The following is a 27,399-nucleotide window of genomic DNA, read 5'->3' on the forward strand; positions in this document are numbered from 1 at the left end:
AATATTACTCAGTTTGACAGATCATCTACTCACAAACGTATCGGTGATAAACATGAAAGAGCGTTAACTCAAACATGAAAGAGAGATTCTCTTCATGCTTTTATTTGTATCAGAAAGCTTTGATACATGTGCTTTATGTGAGTCCAGAGTCTTCAGAACAGTCCTGACGTGATTTTCACTTTGGTACAATTTTTACACTCTTAACTTTAATACCTCAAAATGAATTGAACAATCAACCTATTCCATAAACTGCCCCTAACATATCTTTACTTTCATTATCTATATTTGTGAAAGAGCAGCATTTGCTGCTTTATGAAAAAAGCCAAAGAAAGTTTACAAAAATATAATTTGAGTCTGATTCAGTGTAGTACGTGTATGCAGTGCATTTTAGAAATATGACCCATTGGATTATATTTTCAAAATGGCTGCTTAAAATGCCCTTCCTGGTTCCTTGGGCAGCTAAATTATTGGTTGACTCTACATAAATGGAAATGGTTTATGCATGCTATAAAGTTGAGTTATTCTTCTAAAGGGAAATCTTACTTTGTGATTTTACTTGTCTTAAGTGTTTGAAACTATGCATGCAAGAAACAACTGAAATTTGTAGCAGAATATATAAAAATAAAGATTTTTATTGGAACTTAAGCACAAAAGCATGTTGAATAGTGTGTGTTGTATGGATGCACAGTGTTGTGAGGACACTATCTAGTCCAGACGGACACATTATGGGGGCTCTTGTCTTTGTCTTCGTGGACATTTGGGGACAGACAGCGTTAACCCAATCCTTTAAAGAAAATAAGAACTTTATTAATCCTTTTGGGGAAAATATTTTTTCCAACTTGACGCTCACACGGCAATTTTTGGCTTGATGTAGAAAATTAAGTTCATTAAATCCAGAAAAGTCTGTAGTTGAGACGGAGTCAAGTCTGAGATGTTTTTAAAGCCCAAATGAGCTCCATCAAACATCTCAGTGTGCTTTAAAAAAAATTCAGAATTCCTTGAAATGTGGAATGAAGCTCATAAAATGTGAATATCGTGGGGATAAATACAATTCTGACATTTACTAAAAACACACTGCAAAGCCTTCAGTAGTGTTTAACACACAGACGTTTCTACTTGGCTTTTACCACACACCACAGGCTATCTTCACTCTCTCATGAAATCTAAATCCAGATGATTTACTTCATTAAAATGATCCCAGAAACTTTTGCAACCCGCACTCTTGATTCATAAAAAAAGAAATGTTTGGGCCTAAATCTCCGTGTGCGACATTGTTCTGCAATATGAGACGAGGGAGGAAGACACAGCGACTTCTACTCTAACCTCTGACCTCTAACCTTTACTGACGAGTACTAAATGGTGCTAATAATAATTTCTCATATTATTAAATTTAAAGTTGACGTTAATGTCATCGCATGAAACACCGTATTGACGGAGTGATTTGCGGGACGTCCCACAGTGACAACCTGTTGCCATGACGACTCCGAGTCCACACAACTCTACTGCAGTAGTTAGCGTTAGCATGCTGCTAACAACCTGTGACTCCAGCATCGTGTCAGAAAGCCATGCACTTCATCCTGGACTGTCCAGATGGAGAACTACCTGACCGTCTGTCGTCTCAATCCTTATCCGGCACACGACGAGCGTTAGGAAGGTAAGAGCTAAGCTAACACTGTCACGGCTTTATTTTTAACCGAGCAGCTCCCTCGTAAGCTAGCGAGTTACGAGCCAAACGTATCGCCAATTCCTTAAAAAAAACAACCCTAAACACCGGCAGGGTAAGTTAATGTTGAATTAATATCAATGGCAATGTTTGAGTCGAAGTGTTGTTGCTGGTTTACAGTGGAGTTCAGGCTACACAGAGAGCATTATTATTAGTTTGTGGTCCCAGAAACCAGCCAGCAGTTGGACTGAAGCTGTGGGCGAGACATCTGTTGGTCATTTTTAATTTCTGCAAAACATCCAGTTTTTCTATGTTAAGGCGATGGCTGTCAATTCACAACAACACTCTTTGACTCATTGTTGAAAAGCTGCAATAACTTTTCTGCATGCTGACACAAAACAATCAGTGAATTCATAGAGGACATCAAGTTACTATAAGAAAACAGTGATATTGGCCACCAGCAAAGTGAGATGTTGCTCAAAAGGTCATTTAGAATCAAATCACAATGTCGAAAAAGAAACATGGAGGATTATTGTTTGTACTCTGTGTGTCTGTGCTGTCTTTATCTGGTGCATTCAATGATTTACTTCTGTTGTACATTTCCGGTTGGGCTTCAGACACCGAGGCTTCAAACGAACCAGAAGACTTGCCTTAAAGCGTTGGGTTTCGCCATCGTGTGCAGCAGCATGAGTTGGTTTACATTTCCAGTTGACAACCTGCTGTGCAGGTGTCTCAGCATCTCCATCACATGTCTCCAATACTGGTTGACTCTTCTGTTTGTCTTCATAATTGTACCAACTGTACTTGGAGTCTCTTTTGGTGTCTGTGGACTCTACATGAGGACCCTTCTCAAGATCTTTGAGGTGAGCGTGATGTTTGTGGAATGCACAATATTATTAGAAGAGTAGCATACAAAATCAAAGTCCTTTGTAGTGATATGCTGTTGGTTTTTACATCGAACAACATTTTCGTGGTGCGCTAATATATCAGAACTCTTTGAGATACTAGTAAATCTTCCACAAAATACTTTTTGCATCAATAATCTAACATTTTATGTAAAAAAAAAAAAAAACACATTCCCTGTCGAAGAGACCCCCGGGTTCTCTCAGCTCAGAGAAACTGACAGAGGTACAGGCCACGTTACTGCCTCCCTTTCCTCAGGGACTCAGCTTTTGGGACGGACCCCAGGGAGGAAAAAGCTTTTAGCCATGGGACTACCATCTGGGGCAGTGTAGATACCGTAGGGAGCTTAGACTCCTGGGATGAAGTTTATCTGGAATAGTTTGCGGTATGGTACAGAGAACACACGATTGTTTCAGTCACTAGCTAAGCCCCTGTGGTCCTACAGCTGCGGTAGTTGTTGTTGTTCCACACTCAGGATTATGGTAATCACGATAAAAGTTGACAATTACGGACACACGTGTTGTGTGAGCAGAATTGCTGACTGTTTTACCAATTTCTTCCAGGCTGTGGATAAGGCCGTGTTTAAGCCCTTGGAGCTGGTCTGTTTGAAGTAACTGTCAATCAGGTTCATCTTAAACCTATGCGGCCAAATATGACTTTGCTCCAAAGATCCCCTCCTTCCATTTCTCTTTGCTTTGTCAGGTCTCTGGCATTTTGTCCAGCAAAAAAAACATCAGACCTACTAGACTGATTTCAACCCAAAGAGCTTATTTAGGGAGGAATATAGAGCTGGTAAGTCCACCTGTGACATGGCAGCATCACAACAATTTTAGCTCACTGACATGATATGTGGTATCGTTATTTAATCTGTACCACCCACACTGTTCTTCTATCTTAATTTAGTTCTGGGTAACTCCTACAAGGAACAGCTGGGTTGTATTCCCAGATGGGAAAACAGGAAGCTTCATGTCTGGTTGGCTGGCCTTAGTGGGCTATCTACATCTAAATCAGCCTATCTTGCAACGCTAGAAAACCTTTGGTGTCAATCATCTCAGCTTCATGCAATAAGTCTGAGGTTGCTATAGGACCATGTGTATGTAGTAGTGGAATGTAGCAGAATGGTGTTGAATGTGTTTTTCAGCTACAAGCTTAACAGGAAAATATGTTGTGTGTTGCAGAGCTGTCACTCAGCAGTGTGTATTACTGCCAACTTCATTACTGCTCGTCAGCAGTAGTTCCTTTTATTTTGCTGGATGTAAACGTTACTGCAAACAACACAATTAGTAATGTAGTTTTCTGAACTAGTTATCTGAGTGCTTTTTTTTTCTTTTAAATTTAGTGGGCAACCTCACGAATAGAGAAGGAAGCAAAGGAGAAGAATCAGCAACTCTATAAACCATACAGCAATGGTAAACAAGTAATATTTCGATATCCATCAGTCATTCACGCTTACAGTATTAGAGCCTGTATTACTTTGACCAATAACTCAAATGTATGTCTTTCTACCTTTTGTTCTCGTTGTAGGAATCATAGCCAAAGCGCAACCATCGTCCTTGCAGCAAGAGCTCCTGGAGGTCCGAGGTTCTGCAGGCGGTCTGCCTTCAGAACCGGAGTTTGAGATGGTGGACATCTTCTTCTTCTGCCGGAGAGGTGTGGAGAGCATCTTGGATGACGAGGTGACGAAGCGCTTTTCGGCCCAGGAACTTGAGACCTGGAACTTGCTGACTAGAAGCAACTACAACTTCCATCATTTCAGTATGAGACTTACTGTCTTGTGGGGCCTGGGAATTCTCATCCGCTACGGCGTCCTGCTGCCTGTCAGGTCAGAGCAGCACAACACAGGTTACGTTGCAGAGGCAGTAAGATTCATCTCATCTTGCGAAAGCTGCGAAAGTGTGAACAATCGGTTCAATCTCGAGCCAGCGATACGTTCTTTTTTTCCTGCAGGGTTACTCTGGCGGCCACTGGTATTAGTCTGCTTCTTGTCTTCACTGCTTTGGTTGGTCTTTTACCAAATAAAAAGTAAGTGTCACCTAATTCTCATAACAGTCCAAGCATGTACGTGAAGTCACGTCCCTGTACCAAGCTTAGAAAAATGATCATAATCGTCATGACTGTCTCAGTATTTTGGCCCTTGAAGTATACATCCGAAGGGGACTGCAGTAATTACTGTGGGATTATGCTGTATGTCTCCAGGTTAAGGTTCTATCTATGTGAGAAGGTTCATCTGATGTGTTACCGCATCTGTGTGAGAGCTCTCACAGCAATCATCACCTATCATAACAGGTACAACATATCAAATGTTGAATTCATTTTCATTATCAGAACAGTAATATTCTCAAATTCACAGCTTTTTGCAAATCTTTCCATTTCAAGGAACATAATGGTTCAAGTGTGTATGATGTCTAGTTACACGTCACCAAATTGTGTGTCTGTATCTCAAACATACTTGTTTAATTTCAGAGAGAACAAACCAAAGACTGGCGGTATCTGTGTGTCTAATCACACAACGCCTATTGATGTCATTATCTTGGCCAATGATGGCCGCTACTCGATGGTAGAAGTGTTTGTGTGTCTCTCAATGTCTTTGTGAGTGTCTGTGTTCGGTCTTCATTAGAATTACAGATTATGACAAATTACAGATGTGTAGAGGCGTTGTTTTTGAGCCAAACTCGTCCCTCAGGTTGGCCAGGTGCATGGAGGGTTGATGGGAATGATCCAGCAAGCCATGACCAAATCCTCTCCTCACATCTGGTTTGAAAGATCAGAAGTCAAAGACAGACACCTAGTGGCCAAAAGGTAACAATGCATCTTCTCAGTGTTGGCGTTATGGTCTGTCCCACTTATCATTTAAGATGTTCAGATCAGTGTGTTTTGATATATAGTACATCAAATATTTAGTTCATCCCTGTATATGTTCGTATAAAGTTAGTGTACGTGGTTTAAATTAGGTTTAAAAGAGAGAGAGAGAGAGAGAGAGAGAGAGAGAGAGAGAGAGAGAGAGAGAGAGAGAGAGAGAGAGAGAGAGAGAGAGAGATATGAAGAGTATCCACAATTGTATTACTTTCTTTGTCATTATAGGCTGAGCGATCATGTTGCTGACAAAACAAAGCAGCCCATTCTGATCTTCCCTGAGGGTGTGTATGATGATATTAATAGTAATAATAATAATAACATATCCTATATTGTGGGGGTTTTTATTCATTCAATCTTTGCATACAGTACAACAAGTGAAGACACAATCTAATATACAAAAGAGAAAGACTGATAAGTGCACCTGTCGAGCGGAGCGCAGCATCTGTTGTTTAAAGAGCTCCACACCGTGTCTTCCACAGGTACTTGCATCAACAACACATCTGTGATGATGTTTAAAAAAGGTATCTTTGAAATTGCCTGCACAGTCTATCCAGTTGCCATTAAGGTAGGAACTTTCTTTTGTCTTTTTCTTCCTTTCTACTCGTTTTGCTCTTACCTACGCGTGATGTGGCTTTGTGTCCGTCTTGCAGTATGATCCTCGGTTTGGGGACGCTTTCTGGAACAGCAGTAAGTTTGGCTTGGTGTGTTATCTGCTGAGGATGATGAGCAGTTGGGCCATTGTCTGCAGCGTTTGGTACCTGCCGCCGATGAACAGAGAGGTGAAACTCTTTAACTCAACCTTTCCATGAAATATGTTGTATTATGAAAATGAGTGATGCAACTTCTACTGGAGTACTTTTCTTTTTTTTTCATTGTCCTTGTGTAGGAAGGAGAGGATGCGGTGCAGTTTGCCAACAGAGTGAAAGCAGCCATAGCTGCACAAGGAGGATTAGTGGATCTCATTTGGTGAGTCATTCGCTAAGTTTCTATTCAAATGTATTTTGAATGAATTTTTAAAAAATCTGCAAAAAGAAATACAATGTATGTGCGTCTCCATCCTCTAATGTTATGTGAATATTAGACATTCATCAAGATAAATAGCATAGACCTCTAATTCTCATAAACTCTGCCTGTCAAACCTCAAATGTTGGAGAATTCATTGTTTTGTTTAAACAGTCTTCATAAAACATTTACACAACTCGTAGCATACATCTAAATACTGTTGAAGGCAGATGCGTGACCAATAGAAGACAGCAAAGAAAACATAAACAAAGGTCTGCACACTGAACAGTTGCTTCCTTAAATGCAATTTATTGGCATATCCACAAGTGAAGTTTTGATCTAATGCTCTTCTTCAGATTTATAGATCAGGTTTGATACTATTTTTGTTTCCTTCCTGTGTGCTCTCAGGGACGGAGGTCTGAAACGAGCGAAAGTGAAAGACGCTTTTAAGGAAGAGCAGCAGAAACTTTACAGTAAAGTTCTTGTTGGTGAGCAGGAGGTGGGGGACGAAAGGGACAACACACATTCAGAGGATACAAATCAAGAAGAGGATGAAAGAATCCAGCTTCCACAAATGGACAATGAGGACACAGTAAATGTATGAAATATGAATTAACAAAAGAAGAGCTTTTAACAGAGAGACTCTGAGTGGTAGAAACGTGTTTTTATAATTTGATACTTGTGTTTTTAGTGGTGTAAAATATATATTTATTCACATTGTTTGTATGATGTGAAATTCGGAGAATGGTTACACTTACAGTACAGGAAGCTCAGACATTTAGAGACATGCACATGCAAATTGTTCACAGACCAAAGCCCTTTAGTGAACCCACTTTTCCTGCCTCCTTTTTGCTGCCAGGTGAGCTTTTTGTACATCACAATAAAGCACTGACTTCTTTGTGAATGATCTCAGAGATTCTTTGAACAGGTTACGTCACTGTCAGACGGTGGCAGCGCCAACTCTTGTGCGTCACTTTGCTAATTGGCTCAAGGCTCTAAATGTGTTTTTGCCGTTAATCTTTGCTGGACACCAGGGGGGGCCTGGTGCACAATGTAAGTCACAATAATGTAGGTTTCCATGTTATTTGTCTCAGGTTGTTAGGAAAGTCTGTCTTTGGTGTGTTTGAGAAATGGAGCGAGGCATGGGAACTTGACCCATTATGCATTTTGTTTCCTTTCTTCAACAGCAGGAGTCAGGCTTCAGACATCCATCTTGTGTAATGTGGCATGAGCAACACATACAAAGCATTAGTATAAATACATACTTTTCTATACCTTTATCCTGCTCAGGCTCATGGAAATTGTGGGGTTTATCTCAGCATGCATTGAGGTAAATATAGGTATCAACCACAGAGCATTCAATCCATCTGAAATCCACGCAGACACCTTGCTTCTGCCCAGCTGATTACGATTTAAACTGGAGCTGCATGTGAACCTGAATCCAACCGTATGAACCCTATCGCCTGTCACGGGCTTGTCAGGTATCCTGTGTTTCCTCTCCATGTCACAACAAGAACAGAGGTCTCATGTTTGCAGACCTAGATCAGAAAGATGTTCAGTAAGAATAGATGGAGCTGCGACTACACAGAACATGAACATGTCTTAAGTGAGAAAAAAGATTGAACTGAGGGACTGTGACCATTAAAAACTGTCAATTTGAGTCAGTACCCAAATCACTCATTCAGTCCAGTCTTTCTTTTGAGAGTCTGATGCTGACGCACTCTGACAGGTGTCAACACGGAGCAGGTGGGGCCTGCTGGCTCCAGTAAATGGTGGCTGTGGTGTGAATGGCCCAAGCAGTGGGTCAAAATCCTTCCATGTGATCTGTTAATCTGGAGGGCGTGTCTCTTGAACCAAGGACCCCTCTCGGTGTAACCACGCCCAATCAGCTGTTTCCTCAAATTCACCGGAGCTCATGGGAACACTTTTCCTCGCTCCTGCCCACACAGTCTCGCCCTGACCCGGTCGACGTGGCCTCGTTCCGTCCCGGAATTAAATTTCTGCGCGCTGTTTGCTGACTAATCCCGCAACAAGTGGTGTCGCGATGCTTCTGGCGGAGCAGCAGTGGTGTCCCACCAGCGTGCAGGTAACGGTGCAACAAGCCAGGGGCCTCCGGATCAAGGGGAAAAGCGGCACCAACGATGCGTACGCGGTCATGCAAGTTGGCAAGGAGAAGTTTCAGACCTCGGTGGTGGAGAAGAGCGTGGCACCGGCGTGGCGGGAGGAGGCCACCTTCGACCTGCCGCCGCTGGGCGGAGGAGGAGGAGGAGGAGGAGGAGGAGGCGGCGGCAAGGAGCGCGGCACGCTGCACGTCCACGTCCTGCACCGGGCCCTGGTGGGGCCAGACAAGCTGCTCGGACAGGCTGTGGTCAACCTGCTGCAGCTCGGGGAAGACAAAACCCGCGAGAAAACGGAGTAAGTCCACACGACAGGAAGTTTGAAGGTCATACAAAGAAATGATGGATGGTTTGAAAGGGCAACCAACTGTCATATAAATGACTTTCTGAAGTGTCAGCAAGTAGCCAAACTGTTCATCACAAAGTCCCAGACTGTCTGTAATCCTACGACCAACAGCCCAAACTAAAATATGTTCAGTTTTTGGTCATAGAAGACATATCACCAAGTTGCTGAAACGTTTTCTGGAAATGAGCTAATCAATGCATACTGTTTAAGCCTCTGCCAAATAAATGGCACTAACTCAAATTTAAAGGAGGCATCTTTGAGCTTTTCTCCTGGTGGGGTAGCCCACTGGTGCAAAGGAAATACTCCTATTGAAGTTTCTTTAAGGAATTAAATGCCTCTGTAGTTGCACCTGAGGACAGAAAAGGTGTTGCTTATCTAAGATAACCCACATGATCACTGCATGTTTAAGGAATCTGGGCATCAAACACACTGTTATGTCCTGTCGGTTTTTGCCAGTCCTCTACACTTAAAAACTAGTTTATGCACTATGCAAGTTTACGTGAAATGTTACTCTTGCTCTCAAAGGTAAATGAGGGAAACGTGGAGAGGCATGAAACGAAACACTTGGCTTTTATTTTTATCTGCATCACGGTTGATTAATGTTGCCAAATGAATATCTTTCCCTTAATCTGTGCATTTGAAAAGACACTTTGGAAGTGAGTTCCCAGGATATTTGCACCTTTTTTGCCACTAAGGTGAGGTATTTGAGCACACGCACACAGCCATGCATCACTACACAAAAACACACCCTCTCTCTTTGGTGGGTTTGACTTCTGAATGTTGCTCACTCGCTCCGGTGCAGTTTAAGGGATTTGTTCCCCTGGCAGCAGCCTTCAAGGAAGCCAATCAGCATTACCTACTCAGGCAAAAGACTCGAGTCAAAGCATTCACTCTTTCAATGAGCGAGCTTGTCAACAACATACAGCATACCCCAAAGAAGACCCGGACCTCGCCTCACTGCGCCTTTTAATAAAGCACATTTCTGTCAGGAAAAAGAAGCGTTCAGATTCTTGTTATGCCGCATTCACACCCGGCAAAGTAGGTGAAGTAATTGACTGCAGCAAACCGGTTCTACGGCCCTTGCTGGTACTATATGGTCTCAGTAACTGCAACCTGTAATGGCAACCTGCTCCTTTTTAAGAAGATACTATGCTCTTCTGTCTGTTTCTTTTAAAGAAGAGGTGTCACATTTTAATTCAATATATTCTGGTTAAAATGTGTTAAAAACAAGATTTTACAGCCATGTCAGTTCAGTGAGAATAAAACATGCTTTGTGTTAAGCTGTTTCTGAGAATGTGAGTACCCCGTCATGTGACTGGTGTTATACAAAAGCCTAAACACACACACACACACACACGTACAGTTTGTCTGCTTTGTTTGATGTTTTGGGTCATCTCATGAGTTGTGTAGTCTATAGCGAGGCCAGATTGGATGTTCACTGCTCATGTTTTGTTTTTCATCAAACAATATAGATGTGCTGTCTGATCATGTTCAAGCAAACCTTTTATGAAACAAAGCAATCTGTCAACCTGCTTCAGTAAAAAGATTCATAGTGTGTGTGTGTGTGTGTGTGTGTGTGTGTGTGTCAGCCGAGTAAATGCTTAACTTTGATTTCTGTTGATCTTTCCCACGTGAGCTCGGAGAATGCACCTCGATTCTGAGGGCTGAATCCAGCTTCAGCCTCACATTCCTGGCTGTTTTTTAATCTATGAAAGGCAAACAATGATGCCAACAGACGGTCTTGCAAGGTCAGTTTTTCCGAGCGAAACCGCTGTGTCTGTGCTGACCTACGACGGACACGCGTGTTATATGAGCAGCCACTCGACTGCAACAGGAGTAGAGTCCACCAACTTCTGCTCTTTGGACGCGTGTTGTTTGCGAAAGAAGTCACTGCTGTGAGCAAAGTCGTCACTTGACAGTATTCAGAAACCTTGAGACAGAACATGGGAATTTATTTAGTGTCTGTGCTTTTTTTTTTCATGAAATGTCTATTTTCCAACTGCAAAAGCATCATAAAGCCCACGTCAGTGAGACAACAGACAACGTGAATGACATTTATTGTAGTGCCTCTTCTCAAAATCTGCCGTCAGGCCTGAGAGGATCTGCACTGTGACACCTGGATATAGAACAATGGGACTTCAGATGTAAAAGCCTCACACTATTATTATTATTATTATTATTATTATTATAGTGTGGCGATCTTAAGAAACCTGCTCTAAGACAAGTCTCAGTTACAGCTTTTTGCCATTTGAACCGGCTTCACTGCAAGTTTATCTTTCTTTGACATTGTGATTGATTTTTGTTGGAAAGGGAATTTCTTTAACGTGTCGCTCCGGTTGCTTTGCACAGGCTTTAATTTTGGCTTCTCGTGGGAGTGTGCTGATACAATGAGTCCTGGACTGTTCTGGTCCTTTGGACATTGTCACTGTTGAGTTGTTTTACTCACTCGGACGGCTCTTTTGGCACTCGCAACCGCTGTGCTCTGTGATAAGATGTGCTCGAGTCAGACAGTCTTATCTGGAGCTCAGGCTTCAGAAGGAAGGAAGTGTGTGTGCAGAAAGTAGAATGTATTTACAAAATGTTGAGTCATGCGTTATCCTTCTGTCCTGTCCAGAAGAACACTCTGTCAACTCTTCACACGGGTGTGAGATTACCGGATTGAAGGGCATCTTTTTCATCGTTATCATACAGTCCCTGTTAAGTGAAAGCCACTTTTCATTCTTCATCCTGCACACTGCTTACTACCGACCAGCTAACGCCCCAACACTTTTGCAACTTCCCCTCTGTGTAAACTGAACTATAGCTTCCTTCTCTTTTTTTTTTTTTTTTTTTTACTTCATAAGGATTCATTGGTGTAAATGTCACATCTGTTGGCATCAGTGAAGTAGTTGTTCAAAGGTCAGGGTTGTGATTCATGTAGTACATTTTTAGTATACTATATGACATTTATAATATAGTTTAGTATGCGTAGGCTGCTGAAGTACATTCTTAATAAGTACTAAACACTAATATTATACTGATGCTACATTCTAAAAACGACTTGGTTACAAATAACTCAATTACTAACTCTATCATACTATGCTAGAGTGTACAGTAAAGCAGTAAGTTATTTTAAAAGAAGCTAAAAATCTGTAGTTTTATTTTTAATAACTGACTATTTGTAATAATGCGAATTATTACCGAACTCCCTACTTCCACTGGTTTGGTCCACTCACTGCTCCTAGTACTGTTGTTTTCAGCCAAAGCAGGAAGCAGTTTTCTGTTTTTAAAGCTCTCAAAACATCTGCATGCTACATTCTCTCCCCCCGTGGCAAACAGACGTCAGAAGAAGAGAAGTTAGCGACCAGCTGGGGAAGCCAGGGAAGCATTTAGCAGCTGACTAGGTATTTCCATCAGGTGTTGGTGGCAACCAAAGCATGAGTGAATATTGGACTTCCCTCTACCAGAGGGTCAGAAACATGTTGGTCTGTGTGTGCTGAATGTGTAAAGAGGCTTGTGGTGAGTTCACAACCTGTTTCTGCTGCCCTGAATTAGCTAATGCAGCTTTAAGGCGATCATTTATCTATCCCTATTTGCTCTTTATATACAATTTACTTTGCCTCCAGTCCCTGCATACTATACTATGCTTTGGAACATCAGCGGTCCTTTTCTATTATATTATTATATTGTCAGGCCATGTTGATTTGGGAGAGGAATTGTATTGACTAGAATCTTACTTTGCCAATGAAGCTGAGGGATTGGATTCAATCTTTTTATTTTTTTCCATAACTTTGTACCGCACATGTCACTGTGCATGAGGGTGAGAACATAACAGCTGCACAACACTCGACATTTGCATGATGCATGCACGCAATATCGATCTAGCAGTGCTTTGTTGAAGGCCATTCATCAGGCAAATTGTGAAGATGTCCCTCGGTGGCATATTTATATTGGCAAGGCCTGAAACTTGCAGATCTCATCACATTACTCATAAGCAGCAGGGGAGACTGCTGTGACTGCTTTCTCACCTCTTCGTCAGTTTCCTGAAAAAGACATTTCCCTCTATAATTTGTTATTGCAACACATGTGAAGCAGTGCTGAGGGAGGAGAATCTCCACATCGTATTGTCTTCTGTACCACCAAGAAGAATGTATCGCATCTATATTTTATACTCGTTGCATCTCTGAGAGAAGAGTTATGTAAAAATGAGGGTTAGAAAATACTGTTTATGGCACATGAACACAATATGTTATATATTTAGAAGACGACTTTACTTAATGCTCCGTCTGTTTTTAAAGCTACATTTCATAACAATCTGTTCATTTTGAAGGCAACTTTTCTTTTTTTTTCACATTGCAAGAACAGACACAGAAATGCCCCCACGGGCCCTTCCTCATTTCCTCATTTCCCCAGGAATCCAGATTTCAGTTGGGAGTTGTTTGTTTAGTGGTGAGCTGACCTCAGATTTCTGCCAGATCGGCACTTTATATGCTGACTGCTTCTTTTCGTTGTTCTGTTGAAGTATTCTGCTTATTCTGAGACCCTCCTGTCCGTGTTGGGCCGTGACGCAGGTTCAGAAGCTTTGCAAAGTTGACGCAACCTGGTCTCAGTGGATGCTTTGTTGACTTTGTTTAGGTTTTTCTACATGGTTTAACAATAGCAGATTGGCTTCCTGTGAACATTACCAGTGTAAGTTTTGCAGAGACTCATCTTGTCAGCTAAAAACTCCTTGAAGGGGGCCGACCGCTGCCGGGTTGGATGTTTTTAGAACAAGCACTTCATGCACAAGGTTGAACATCACGTGTGTCTCCAAAGCATAGCGAGTCATCAGAAAGCCTGCTGGGTATCACTCTATGCCAAGTCTAGTCCTAAAGATCTGAGACCCAGGATGAAAATGTCCCAAAATATTGGTTAAAAAAAAAAAAGCATAAACAGTACAAGCATTCATAACTTCCCGACGTGAGCGTCTGTCACAGGCAGAACCGTGTAATTATTATTGTGATTTAAAAAAAAAGAAAAAGTTTTCCTTCGTGGTCAGTTTGCTGGTTGTGCTTTAGATCCTCCGACTTTCCAAAAACATTCAAGTGGCTGCTGAGTCGTGCTCTATTTGCGACTGGATGGATAATAGTTTCCATAAAGACGTTGACGAGGTCCAAACCTCAACATACTGGTCATGAATCTCTTTTAGTGTCTATGATTCATTGCAGCCGTTCAGTGCGTTTCTCTTTATATGCTGGATTTTTAAAAGTTTTATTTCCACTGGGATCAACTGTTATTGCAGGTCTGAGAATGTTTTTAACCTTTCAAGAGTCAACATGGAAAATAGAAGTTAATGACATCCAGAAATATAAATATCATGTGTTCTTTACTTTTGAAATAATTTGTCATCCATTTTGGAATGATATCTCTTAACGTGCTTTCAAAAAAAGCTATTCTCATAAGATGCTTCTCTTCAACAGATGGTTTAAGTTGTTGGACAAGACTGGCAAGGCAGACAAGGACAGAGGAGAGGTGCTTTTGGACATCCAGTTCATGAGACACAACATGACTGCCAGCATGTTTGATCTCTCCGCTTCTGGCAAATCCAGATCTCGCATCGGCAAGTTCAAGGACAAAGTTCGCGGCAAGAAAAAGGAGTCGGACTCCGCGTCTGACCTGGTGCCAGCCTTCCCCCAAGTTCTGACAGACAGCGACGAGGAGGGGAACGGTGAGGTAGCGGCGGGCAAGGGCGAGAAAAAGAAGAAACTCAAGATGAAGTCTTTGTTTTCCCACAAGTCGAACCTGCAGAAGAACATGTCTCAGTCCATGACCGTTCTGACGGCAAAGAACCTCTCGCTGAGCGGCAGCCAGTCGTCTGGTCTAAATGTGGATTCCTCTGAAGGTTGGGATCAAAAGTTTTTAATTTGCTCCACTCCAATTTAGTCGTTTATTTTCTCTTGCACTCTGTCATTACATACATGCATCTTAACTTTCCCATGTCCCTCCAGGTAAAAAGAAGTTCAAGTTCCTGATACATAAACGCTCAAACAGCTCAGACGGCAAAGACGCCCCCTCTGGTCAACAAAAACACGGCGCTGCAGCGGAACCGAGTAACGTGTGCATCAACGGCAGCCATGTTTACTGCGAGGAGCCGCCGCCCCGAGCCTCTCGCATCGGCTCCAACTTCAGTCTGGCCAGTTCAGGCCACGGATCCATGGAGGATGTCCCTGAAAGCTCCCCTCCATCTGTTGATTCACTGAGGGGCGTGAGGCAATATTCGCCATGGACAGAAGAAGAGGAAGAGGAATTGGAGAACATAAAAGAGGATGCGGATCAGCTCAGAAGGGAGGAAGAGGAAAAGCTTCAGATGGAGGAGATGAGGAGAAAAGAAGAAGAGGAGGAGAGAGTTAGGAGAAGAGAAGAGCTTGAGAGGTTGGCTGATGAGACGAGGAGACAAGAGGAAGAAGAAAGGAGGACTGAAGAAGAGAATGTTAAAAGGGAGGAAGAAGAAAGGATTAGGAGGGTGGAGGAAGAGAGGAGACAACGACAAGAAGAGGAGGAGAGAGTAAAGAGAGAACAAGAAGAGTGTGACAGATTGGCAGAGCAAAAAATGAGACTGCAGGAACAAGAGAGGCTGATTGAAGAAGAGAGAGCCAGAAAGGAGGAAGAGGAGAGGATTCTTGAAGAGAGACGAAAGGAAGAGGAAGTAGTGAGAAGGCAAGAAGAGGAGCGTGAGGAAAAGAGGAGGTTTGAGGAACAAGAAAGGATCCGAAAGGAGGAAGAGGAAAGGATCAGGATGGAGGAGGAAAGTGCTCAGGAAGCGAGGAGACAAGAGGAGAGAGCAAGAGAACAAGAAGAGGAGCGTGAATTAGCAGAGCAAAAGAGACTGGAGGAAGAAGAACGAGTAAAAGAAGAGGAAATGGTGAGAAGGCAAGAAGAGGAGCGTGAGGAAAAGAGGAGGTTTGAGGAACAAGAAAGAAGCCGAAAGGAGGAAGAGGAAAGGATTCGGATGGAGGAGGAAAGGGCTCAGGAAGAGAGGAGACAAGAGGAAGAAGCGAGAGTAAGGGAGCAAGAAGAGGAGCGTAAATTAGCAGAGCAAAAGAGACTGGAGGAAGAGGAACGAAGGATTGAAGAAGCTCAATTAAGTGAAGAGGAGAGGATCAGGAAGGAGGAGGAGATGGCTGAGGAAGAGAGGAAGAGACGAGAGGAAGAGGAGATGATGAAAAGACAAGAAGAGAAACGCAAGGAAAAGAGAAGACTTGAGGAAGAAGAAAGGAGACAAAGAGAGTGTCAGGAAGGAATTAAGAAAGAAGAGGAGCAGAAGGCTAGGAGGGAAAAGGAAGAACATCAGAGGTTGGTAGAAGAAAGGATGAAACTAGAGGAGGAAGAAAGGATGAAGGCAGAAGAGCAGAAAGCCAGAAGGGAAAAGGAAGAACGTGAGAGATTGGTGGAGGAAAAGAGGAAACTAGAGGAGGAAGACAGGAAAAGGATTAAGGCAGAAGAGAAGATTAGATGTGAGGAGGAAGAAAGAATAAGGTTGGAGGAAGAAAGTAGGAAGGAAGAAGAGAGGGTTAGGAGGCAAGAAAAAGAGCGCGCACAGTTGGCAGAGGAAAAGAGGATACGAGAAGAACAAGAAAGGAGAATTGAGAAGGAAAGAAAGCAGATGGAGGAAGAGGAGATGAGGAGACGAGAGGAAGAGGAGAACCATAGGGAAGAAAATGAGAGATTGGTTGTGGAGAAAATGAGACTACAACAACAAGAGAGGAAAAGGATTGAGGAAGAGGAGAGCATTAAAAGAGAGGAAGAGGAGAAAGCTAAAAGGGAGAGGAAAGAAGAGGAGGCCAGAAAGAAGGAAAAGGAGAAGTTAACAAGGGAAGCAGTAGAGCAGAAGGACAACAAAAGTAAGCACAAAGCTGCAGGGAAGAAAAGTGTCCAGAAAGTGTCCGTGGACCGCCCCGCAGAAGTCACCTCGACTAATCCATTTGATGAAAACGTTTCCAACAATCCTTTTGAGGAGATTCCTGACTCACCTGCCGGAGCCGGCAGCAGCACAGCCAAGGTGCCAACTGTCCAGCAAAGGTGAGAATATACGTCAATCCAGTCCAGCCGTGTGAAACGGAATTAAAATCTGAAAAACTAAGATCATTGCATTCAGAAAACCTTTTCTGCACACGGTAATGACTCGCGTTACATCGATTTCTAGTCAGTCACAGCAACAGTTCCACTCAGCACTTCTCTTTCTAAACTTAGACACTAGCATTGTTTGTGTGTAGCACAGTCTCAGCTCATTAAAGCAGGTGACATGTAAAAGTATGGGTGATCTCAGGATGGTATTTTAGAAGATGTAATTCTTTATTGCATCACATTGTCTTCATGTGTGCTCCTTGTTCTCTAATTTCTCAACGACATTGTTAGTTTTCTTTTTTTTTATGACGAGATTTTCATATCTTTTCTCAATTTTAACATTCGAGAAAAGTTATCTTTTGTCATTCTTCGCAGGCATACGCTTTAATCTCATGAAGTCCGTGTCTCATTTCCAGAGTTCAATCTGCGGCCTCGTCGGTAGGAAGCGAGCCCATTTCCTCTGATGAAAAGGACACTATCAACACCCAACGGGAGAGGCGACCGGCTCCTCAGCCTCCAGGAAGGAATCCAGCTGAGAGACGCGGCCAGAGGGAGCCGGACGGAGCGACACAACAGCTGGCCCAAATTAACAAGAAGAGCAAAGACAAAGACATCAAAACCGTCAGCGTTCTCCCTCGGCGCTCGGAACAAACGATCGCAAATAGGTCTTCCGCGGAGAAGAAGAACACCCAGAGCTTGACGCAAAGCTGTGCCGCAAAAGAAACCTCAAATGTAGCGAGACGCGGTAAACGTACTGCTCCAACTAGACCTCGCTCTGTGGAGGAAGAGCCTTCCTCTGAACACAAAACACCCCTGTCTTCTGATGACCTTTCCCGTGGATGTGGCTCGGAGGCGAAACAAGTCTCTAACGTTTATAGTTTGAATCCATTTGATGACGTTGAAGATGCAGCCCAAGAGGATTCAACCACCTCTGGTAATACTGGTGCAGTAAAGTGGCCTCCAGTCGCGTCACAGGCTGCTGATAAAGACGCTGCATCTCAAGCAAAAACCAAATCCTCAAAAGCCCCCGCTCCCCCACTTCCTGCGAAGATGGCCGCCACGCCGAGCGCTTCAATCCACCAAAACACTGACAGAGGGCATGTCGCGGCTGGTGCAGGTGTGACTGTTAACAGTGTAGCACACGCGTGTGACCGCGCGTCGGAGGCCGTGAGGCCTGTGCGTGTCCAGGAGGCTTCGCTACAAGAGTCCCAGCCAGCGCAGAGAGCCGGCGAGGATGCAGGTGGGATGAAGGTGGGGCCGCAGGTGGCTCCACGCAGGTGAGACAGTTCAGACCCTCAGCAGAATATTTCTATAACTGATCTACCTCCTGGTATATTATAGCTCACTCACCACGAGCTGCAAAAGCATGACTCATTGAAAGAGGATTCGTAACGCCGCACATTCCTATTGTAGAGTCTTCTCTGACTCATTCTTCATTCACACTCATCCATTATCCATCGTTGTTTCTATTATTGATGATCTTTTATCTGATGGATAAGTAAACTTGCTGAGATCATGGAAATAGCTTCTCAAATAGTAAATGGCTCTTTGATTGTATAGAACAAGTATGCAGCTTTTATACTTGATGTTTTATTTCTGTTAGCTCCCATCCAGTTAATGCTTGATTGTTCTTTCTTTTTCTTTCTTTTGTCATTGCAGGCTTCAACCTGTAAAACCTCTCAATCCTTTGGAACAGCAGTCTGTTTCAGTCGTTCAAGGGGTCAAAGATGTTCAGGTGAAAACGAAGGTATCTCCCTTTCTCTTTTTCTTTTGTTAAACTAAACTTTGTGTTGAGTGCTCGATCATCAAACATCCTCATCAGTTGAATGGCTCATTGGTGTTTTGTTTTCTAATTCATATTCATTCTCCCCATGTTTTATGTACTCTCACAGGTAAACGACACTGGGCTGAAAGGGCCCTACTCGCAGCTGACTCAGGGGGAACTCATCACTCTGGTGCTCAAACAAGAAAAGCAGCTGTCAGAGAGAGAGAACAAAATATCCGAACTGGAGAAGTACATTGATGACTTGATTGTGCGGATCATAGAAGAGAAACCAAGTATTCTCATGTCCCTGAACTCTATGAAAAAAGCTACCTAGGTGGATTCACAGGTGACACCTTATCTCCTCTGTTGCTCATCGGTTCAGACACAGTAATCTGACAGTACCGCACCAGAAACTTGTGAATTATATACTGGAGTAAAAGTGCAGATTTACAAGGTTTCACAATATTTGTAAATGAATAATGATTTTAAATACATTTTGAAAAAGACATCTTGCAAATTATATCAATTTGCAATTAAAGATGTCAATGAGTCAAAGGTTATCTAAATTCTTCTAATTATTTAGCAATATTTCTCGACACTCAACATTTGTAATTGTTTTTCTATAGACTGTTGGCTTCCTGTGAGATGGAGATATCTTCAATGTGAAGAACAGCCTTCTTTTACTCTCCAAACTATGCACTAGTTTTGTTGATAGCATGTCTTGCTCTTGTATTGAATGTTAAGGTTTACATGATTCTACTAACTCCAAAAGGCACTTTACTCTTCTTACACTATTAACATGATGTTCACTGTATTATCACACTGTTATGCTATTAAAATGTGCAAAATTAAATAAAGTTATTTTTTTCTGTAAAACAAACATTTGGCTAATCCTGCTCGCTGTAGTTTTTCTTTGTGTGCTCTTTGGGGATTCCCTATTGTGTATTTTTCCCTCGAACATTTCCTCCAAATAAACTGTCCTCGTTTGACATTCGAACAGTTTCTAATATCCTTTACAAGTGAGAGTTTACCGAATACTTTAGGATTACCATATCTTCGAAAAGGAAAAGGCTGTTGCGATTACCATCCTGTCTAACGTTAGTCTTCGTATAGTGTAGGCTACGGTTAAGCAAATGTTAAGACTATTATTATTATAAGTGAGGAATGACTTCAGTAAAATTGAAAAGATATTCACAGATTTGAACTTCCAGGATCAGTGAAACTGTGTTAAAACACCTCTCTGTAATCGAAGATGCTGACAACAAGCTTCAACCTTCATTTTTATCAAAACAGGGCAGTCTGTGACCTGGAAGAATAACATTGGTCTGAATGCGCAGCAGGCTGTGAGTGTTTGCAGGGACCGTCTGCAAAGTGCAATGCCGAAAATACATCCTGCAAAAAGATTCACTAACTTCACTGTTATGAATGTAACGTTACCAAAATCCTCTCGTACATCAATAGGCTGTACTTTTATTTGTGATGAAATGTGTTTTTGATTAGTTATTATGAATTAATATTAGGGGAGAATTATTGATTCCTATTCAGTGTAGCGCAATCATACTCTGTTTAACCACCAGGGGTCGCCTTCGCAGTAATTGAGAAATCTATACTGCAGAATATTTGTTATTGGGAGGATTTGTCAATATCTTCACTGTTATAAAGTCCAGCAGGACAAACATCACACACCAATGGACTCCACATTGTTGGACTACAGTTATCTTTGAAGAAATTTGACTTTGAAGGATTTCTATGAATTATTTTTAATATTTCATGCAAACAATATCTAATAGCGTCACAGTAATGAAGCGTAGGAGGACAAACATCCTTCCATAGACCAATGGGCTCCCCGCGTCTGACTCCAATGCTCCAGGCTTTCAACTAAGTCCAATGTAAAACCCAACTGCGTGTTATTAGACAATCAGAGCAACCGCGTAGTTTAAGAGGCTTAAGGGAAACTTGTTAGTTGTTAAATTTAGAGATTTTAGATTGTTGGAAGAAAAACGTATTTACTCTTAATGAGTTACTGTTTCACTGTTATATTCAGACGTCTCATTGAACTGTCTCTGTTTAATGTTACACACATACTTGGCATGTCTCCTGATAGCAGTGAGACTCTGTAGGTTTCTGTCTGAGAGAACGTGCAGTTCCTTTGTTATCGTATGAGCATTTCTTGCAAACCGCTCTGTGGGATGACGGGAGGGGGGGAGGTTCACGATTAGGCCCCAAAGACGTCTTGAGGGTTTCTGTTCGTGGGTCATGATGAGTATTGTGAGGTGGTTCTTTGAGAGCAGACTTGGATATGCAATCAGTAAACTAGTAACACGTTGCGTCTCTGTCTGCTGCTTCTTCAAAGAATAAATGTTCCTGTTTTAATGATTTTACTCCAAGGTGTCCAGTGAATTTTTTTAACATAGATACAAATAGATGTATTTTTCTGAACAATATTCTCTTAATTTAGTTCCAAGCAATCAACTTGTTTTGATTCTTTGCTTTAACTTTTACTAAGTTCAAAGTGCATGTGTTTAAAGCACAGATTCACCTTTCAACTGATTTATGGAGATGTGACTGATACCTGTAGAGGAACAACTAAGTCCTCAAGATGAACGGAGCAGGACTTCAGTTCATCCGAAACCACAGGTTGGTAATGCGTTCATGACTGAACCTTCCTCTTGTGTTAGCTTCCTGTCACCATCTCTAATGGTAACAGGTCGGTTTTGACCCATGTCTTAAATCAGCTGTAAAATACACAAAAAAAGATCTATCATCCAATTTGTTTCTCATCTATTGGTTACCTTGTTAGGCTTCCCTATTTTGGTTGAGTTCCACTAATGGTGGATGTGGGTCTCTAACACAAATGCATTACATGCAGACACATCAAGGATGTCGTAAAACACAACCATTGGCCATCTCCTGGTCATTCGCTGGTAAGTGTAATTGACAGTCAGCTTGTCCAAGTTGTCCACTCCTTTGTTTTTGTTCTAGTCAAGGATAATTTGGCTTTTTGCCGCTTCCTGATTACATAGCTGCATCTCTGTGAAGAGTAGACAATATCACAGAGTCTTGTCACAGCACTTCCTCCTCAGAAACCTGTTCACATATGCTCTATGTCCATTATGTCCTCGCCCTCATTTTCACCAAAAAATATGATATTGCATGGTGCGAATTGAAGGTGTGCATGAATTGACCTCTCATGTCTGGACATGTCCGTCTTTGTTTGTTTTGTTTTTTGTGCAGGTATGCTGGATAACAAGGCACAATGAGAATCCCCTGAAGCTCACATGATTGGTAGAGGAGCTGACTCTTAACTCTTTTATGATCTTAAATAAATATAGGTTCCTGACAAAGTCAAAAAGCGTTGATGAATATTATCAATCTGGGTCTGCGGGCTCAGATGTTGTGATCCTCTGAAGTTGGTCTATCATCCAAAAAATCATTCAGAGGCAGTGGATGATTTATATAACAATCATTTATTAGTGTCAAACTTAAAGTGACTCTCACATACACTCTAGAAATACAACAGTGTGTTCCCAAAGAAATCCGTGGCAATTTATATATATATATATATATATATATATATATATATATATATATATATATATATATATATATATATATATATATATCCGTGTCCTATTCAGTGAACACCAAATGGCCTGAGAATACACAGACGGTCATGCCGTAGCCCTCTTGGCTGGCCATCAGATAGACATGGTCTCCAGTGTTGAGCTTAATGTGCGTGTTGCCACTGGCGGTGATGTAACCGCTGTGCCGCGTGTTGAATGAGGGCAGAACCAAATCATTGTTACACATCAGATTCATACTGGCCTCGTTTTTGTGGACGGTGCAGTGGAACTGGAAATCATACACACCTGCTCGTGGACATGTAAAAAATCCTGTCACTGTGTCATAGCTCTTCTGTATATTGTAGACGACCTCATGGAAGTAAATGGGCTTGCCGGATTTGGGGAAGTAGTTGCCAATTAGCACATAGAAAGTCACTTCCGCCATAGAGCCCAGAGGTTGAGGAGGTCCAGGAGGTACAGGAGGTGCTGCGGGTCCTGTAGGAACAAAAGACGTGCATTTGGAACGTAGAATTATTTTGACAGGACTTTCCCATTGCAGTATTTTCAGGTAATACTTTTCAATTGAAGTATTTATGGATAAGTTGTGGATTTGAGTGGTGGTCCAGAGGGTCCGCGTGAGACTTGTACAAGTGAAAATTGGTACATTAAAAACGTTCTAATGTCGGAAATTGTTATATTTGGTCAACTGTGTCAGAAGAGATTTCAGGACATCAACTCACCTCCCTCCTTCCATGGACTGAGATCAAAAGCATTGATTTTCTTGCACTGGGTATAACCGGACCCTCGAGGCCGATAAAGAAAGGGTTTTTCGGGTACTTCGGTGATGCCAGTGTTGTCACAAATAATGCGAGCGAGCGAGGTTTGTCTCAGGGAGTTTCTCTGGTCTTCAGTAAATACTCCAGTGTTCTCCCACCAAAATCTGAAATTGGACAGTTTGGAAACATTTAAAGTCTCTGAATCTCTCATTAATGTGAAGATTAACACAATTATCTTCACATCTTTAGCAATGTCAGTCGTGGAACATACCGGTCTCCCATACGGGTCCGCTGGAACTGAGTGGTAATCAAGCAGGCGAACAAAGGTCCCGTTCTTCCTCCACGTACAAACGGCTCAGACAGTCCTCCCATCCACGCATCGATGTTGTCAGGTGTTCTGTAGAGATCCAGCAGTTTCTTGGCCAGAGCTTTGTTCCTCAGCACGATGGCCAACTCTGCCTGGTTTTGTGGTTGTGACAGCCCACAGAACTTGCGCCATTGGTTGTAGCCTAAAAAAGGACATACAGGGTACTTATGTTGACATGTTTAAGGAGAGTGATCTGAAGTGCCTGCAAAATCCTCGATATGTAAGTAACATTGACTTTAGATATAAAGAATACATATTGGTATGAAGACTAGATAACTACCAGGGAGTCCATGGTCTCTTCCTCTTTGCATGTTGAAGGCGGCCAGATCAAGTGCCACCTCATTGGTGAATTTAAACAGCCTTTCCCTTATTTCATCAGTCATCATGCTATCCTGTGAGTTCAGCTTGGTGTGACGACCCACCAGGCCCCTGAGGATTGGGTCCAAACCACCTGAGCAACACAAAATTAAATGTTGGTCAATTGTATTAATTCTCAGTTTAGGGAATGACTAACAAGTTCAAGACCTTGGCATTACCTTCAAAGACGACCCGCCACGGCGTAAAGAAGGTTTTGTGCAGCATGGGGCTGGGGAAATCAGGGTGATCCTGGTACTGCTCATTAAGACGAAACGTGAAAGGCTGAATCGTAAGGTGACCGAATCGGTAGGCCGCTGTGGCAAACACATTGGCGATCGAGGGGTCCACGTTTCCGTCATAAGCAGGGTAGGTGGACAGGTGACTGGCTATGTCTGGACCAACAATGAGAAGTAAGAAGTCTCTGAAAGTGAGAACCTAAAAGAGATCAAATACACAGAGTTGATTGAATCATGTGAAGACGTTCCAATATTTCTGTAATCCATGCAGATGCACCTGTCTCCAACCTGCAAATGTCCTCCCATGATTTTACGTGCTTCTTGATAGAGTCTCTCTCCGTTCCAGTGAGGATTGAGGGCCGCCAGAGCACGGGCCAGGCGGTTGTGCTCACGCAGGAACAGTGTGTGTAAAGAGGTCAGAACAATGTGTTCATTGGTCCGCTCGTCACCTGTAAAGTCAGATAAAATGAGAAGCAAAAAGGCGGTCAGCTCCGTGCGACGCTTGTGATGGATTTAACACTTTAAAAATATGTTTGTACATCTGTGTTTTTGCAGCCACTCACCAGCCACAAAGCAGGGCACCTCCTTTGCTTTTTTGTCATTAGTAATGAGGGCTCGGGTGGCACACATGTTGGTAACCATGGTGGAGAAGGGCAGGAGCTCTCGGCCGTTGTCAGTGTACTGGGTGTTGACTCTCATCAGGCCCTTGTCTGAGGTGAGGTCTCGTAGGAAACGAGCTTTGGTGTCATCTGAACCGTATACCTGGCCTACATCAAGGAAAGCTGTGAGCGCGTTCATCTGTTGACGGACGGTGCTTGCACCAAACACGTGGCCAGTGTTGCCAGAACCACAAGCTGCTGCTGAGCGGAAGAAGGGGATGCAGTTCCTCGAGTTTTTGCCAAAGCGAGGGTCTTTCTTGGGAATCTGTTGAGATGACAAGAACCAGTCAACATCCTGTGTGTGTGTTTGTGTGTGTGTGTGTGTGTGTGTGTGTGTGTGTGTGTGTGTGTGTGTCACTGACCTGAACGGGGAAGCAGGGCTCTGTCCGAGCACAGCTCTGGTCACAGTCAATCCCATTGTTAAACGAGCGAATCACAGGAGAGTGAGGAGTGAAGCTCATGTCATGATCAATCCACTGGCCGAACATTGTTACCATCTGAGTAAAGAGTGGGTCGCTCTTCACATCAGAGTTTGTGCTACGCAAAATATTGTTGGATACTTCTCTGACCTGAGAACATGTGGACAACGAGCATGTTGGTGAAAAGTGAAAAGCTGTTTTTTTGCATGGTCAGTGAATATGATATTCTGAAGTTACCAAGGGAAGAAGTTGGTTGTTAATTTTGCGATCAGGGTCCCAGCCTTTGGGCAGAGAGATTGCATCCTGATACTCAGCAGGGAGCCAGCGGGTGAAAGGTATGTTGGAGGATCCCCACCGGGTGTTAAATCTTGACGAATAAAAAATAAATCCATTAATATATTTATATTTTTTGAAGATTACTTTCGTGACACTTTGCGATGATTGCATTTCACTCAGTAAAAGGAATACATCGAAAAGGAGTTCCAAGTCAAACCTCAATTAAGGTACATCATAAAATGTTTTCCTGAAATAAAAGATAGCTCTGCAGGAAAAGGTATATGTGGCTATTAAATCACTGCCTCACCTGTTGTTACAGATGCCGCTTGCAGTCCGAAACTTGTCTAAGTTGCTAAGTGTTCTGCAAGAAAGGGGACGCCGTCTGGGAGAGCAGCCGGTCAGATCAGCAATCACCTGCAGATCGTCCTCAGAGATCAGATCTTATTGACGGAGACAAGAAATGAGCAACTCAGCTGCAACCGATCTAGAAATGTTTGCAAGAAATGTCTGTAACGCTGTAAAGGATAAACACCTGTGGCATTGATGGAGCGCTTTTGACGCCTTTCCAAAGACCTCTTGATGAGTTTCACGGCATTATCCATATAGTCAGCAGCACGCACAGCATTACGTGTTTGCCCAACAGGCTGCTTCACCAACTGCAGAATGTCTGACTGACTCGCTGCATTCCTCTTCACGCGCTCAATGCTCCTGTATTGTGTGGAAAGCTTTATAAGTTAAGTAGGAATGTCTTCAATAGCAATTTCATACAACTTTATTTTTCGATCAAAGTAGGGAAGAATGTATTCAGCAGCCGACTCACACTGTCCTTGAGTGCTCATAGGCCGAGTCTACTGTGGCCTTGGCTTCAATCACAGCCCTTTCAATGACTTTCCTGCTTAAATGGGATTCTGAAAGCATAACATGTTTGTTTTCTTGGTCATACTTAATACTAATGGTTTGGACAGTGCATTTCTGAGATGATCATTTTTCACACACAGTTACAGCATTTTTTAAAATAGAAACATATATATAATATATATTATAAAGACGATATAGATATTACTCACCAGCATCCACCTGGCATTGCAAGCTGAGGTAAAGCACTGCAGGCAGTAGGTACATATATAGGAAGATATTCATCTTTGTAAAAAAAAATATTCTCCCTAATATTCTCCAGCCATTAAGGCACAGGTCAAAGAACTTAAAATGATAGAATATTTACAAATTTTCTTGTGAAACAAATATAATTCAATTGTATGCATCTAATAGTCCATACAATTTTAATTGTATCTATTATGAAAGTTCAAAATTTAAGTTAAATATCCTTTGATAAGCACAAAGCTGTGTACTCTTATTTGTAGATGGAGCTCTTCTTATACTAGTGGATGGGCGTGTCATTTAACGCCCATGTTTGGCAGGATTTTTTTCAGTGTGTGTGTGTGGGTGTGTGTATGTGTTTGTGAGTTTACAATAAGTCGATAATGTACAGACTATCAAGGTTTCGTCTGTGTCTTGTACAATAAATCAGTCGCGACAGCCTTGGTCTGATGCGTGATGTTGTATGGTCTTGCAATCCTCCGTCCGTTCATTCTTGTGAACACAATATCTCTGGAACAAACTGATTAGAACTTGGTGGTCAAAGTTCGCTGCGACCCGCCAAAATATTTTGACATTTTGGACTGGTTGGTGGAGGAATATAACCGAGAGGCAGAAATTGTAGTTTCATTCAGGCCTTGGGGCTAATCTTTAATTTAATAAATTATAGCGTTTGACAAAACAATGTAATCTTTACTGAGAGCAGTTCTCATGCATGTTGGCTTCAAATCTACAGCGGAAGATTATGAGATACTTGATCACATCACACACATCCTCACGTCTCTGCAGTCCATTTTAGGGTTGATTTTCACATTTTGGTTCTTGTCCAGAAAGCTGCTGGAATAAAATGTGCAACGTGTGTGTGTTTTGTCTGTGTGTGTGTGTGTGTGTGTGTGTGTGTGTGTGTGTGTGTGTGT

At 42.4% G+C, this 27,399-nt stretch overlaps 3 protein-coding genes across 4 annotated transcripts; 2 read left to right on the forward strand and 1 right to left on the reverse strand.

Annotated features, from left to right (window-relative positions):
* Positions 1–1,498: 1,498 nt before the first annotated feature.
* gpat4 (glycerol-3-phosphate acyltransferase 4) lies at positions 1,499–7,307 on the forward strand. 2 transcript variants are annotated; one of them, XM_068573939.1, is made up of 14 exons: positions 1,499–1,654; positions 2,281–2,526; positions 3,269–3,358; positions 3,906–3,975; positions 4,091–4,388; positions 4,514–4,588; positions 4,763–4,852; positions 5,030–5,123; positions 5,250–5,365; positions 5,648–5,703; positions 5,902–5,987; positions 6,073–6,201; positions 6,309–6,388; positions 6,833–7,307. In XM_068573939.1, exons 2-14 carry the CDS (start codon positions 2,350–2,352, stop codon positions 7,026–7,028), a joined length of 1,557 nt encoding a protein of 518 aa, XP_068430040.1. In that variant the 5' UTR covers positions 1,499–1,654; positions 2,281–2,349; the 3' UTR covers positions 7,029–7,307. The 2 variants fall into 2 exon arrangements, with proteins under 2 accessions (XP_068430040.1, XP_068430042.1); XM_068573941.1 differs by lacking the exon at positions 3,269–3,358 and having other exon boundaries at positions 6,833–7,306.
* A 1,161-nt stretch (positions 7,308–8,468) lies between these two features.
* On the forward strand, positions 8,469–19,614 carry rab11fip1b (RAB11 family interacting protein 1 (class I) b). Its single transcript, XM_068573636.1, has 7 exons — positions 8,469–8,839; positions 14,326–14,747; positions 14,854–16,924; positions 17,386–18,246; positions 18,629–18,716; positions 18,862–19,080; positions 19,361–19,614. Exons 1-6 carry the CDS (start codon positions 8,469–8,471, stop codon positions 19,066–19,068), a joined length of 4,020 nt encoding a protein of 1,339 aa, XP_068429737.1. The 3' UTR covers positions 19,069–19,080; positions 19,361–19,614.
* A 2,750-nt stretch (positions 19,615–22,364) lies between these two features.
* LOC137783574 (eosinophil peroxidase-like) lies at positions 22,365–26,527 on the reverse strand. Its single transcript, XM_068573637.1, has 14 exons — positions 26,455–26,527; positions 26,208–26,295; positions 25,920–26,095; positions 25,695–25,827; positions 25,349–25,478; positions 25,055–25,261; positions 24,597–24,957; positions 24,322–24,482; positions 23,977–24,232; positions 23,721–23,891; positions 23,345–23,582; positions 23,037–23,237; positions 22,915–22,943; positions 22,365–22,795 (listed from the first exon to the last, which is right to left on the reverse strand). Exons 1-14 carry the CDS (start codon positions 26,525–26,527, stop codon positions 22,365–22,367), a joined length of 2,655 nt encoding a protein of 884 aa, XP_068429738.1.
* Positions 26,528–27,399: the final 872 nt, after the last annotated feature.

Source organism: Clinocottus analis, unplaced genomic scaffold (assembly GCF_023055335.1).
Source record: "Clinocottus analis isolate CAN_PGR_092001 unplaced genomic scaffold, fCliAna1.0.p SCAF_13, whole genome shotgun sequence".
Taxonomy (NCBI): Eukaryota; Metazoa; Chordata; class Actinopteri; order Perciformes; family Cottidae; genus Clinocottus; species Clinocottus analis.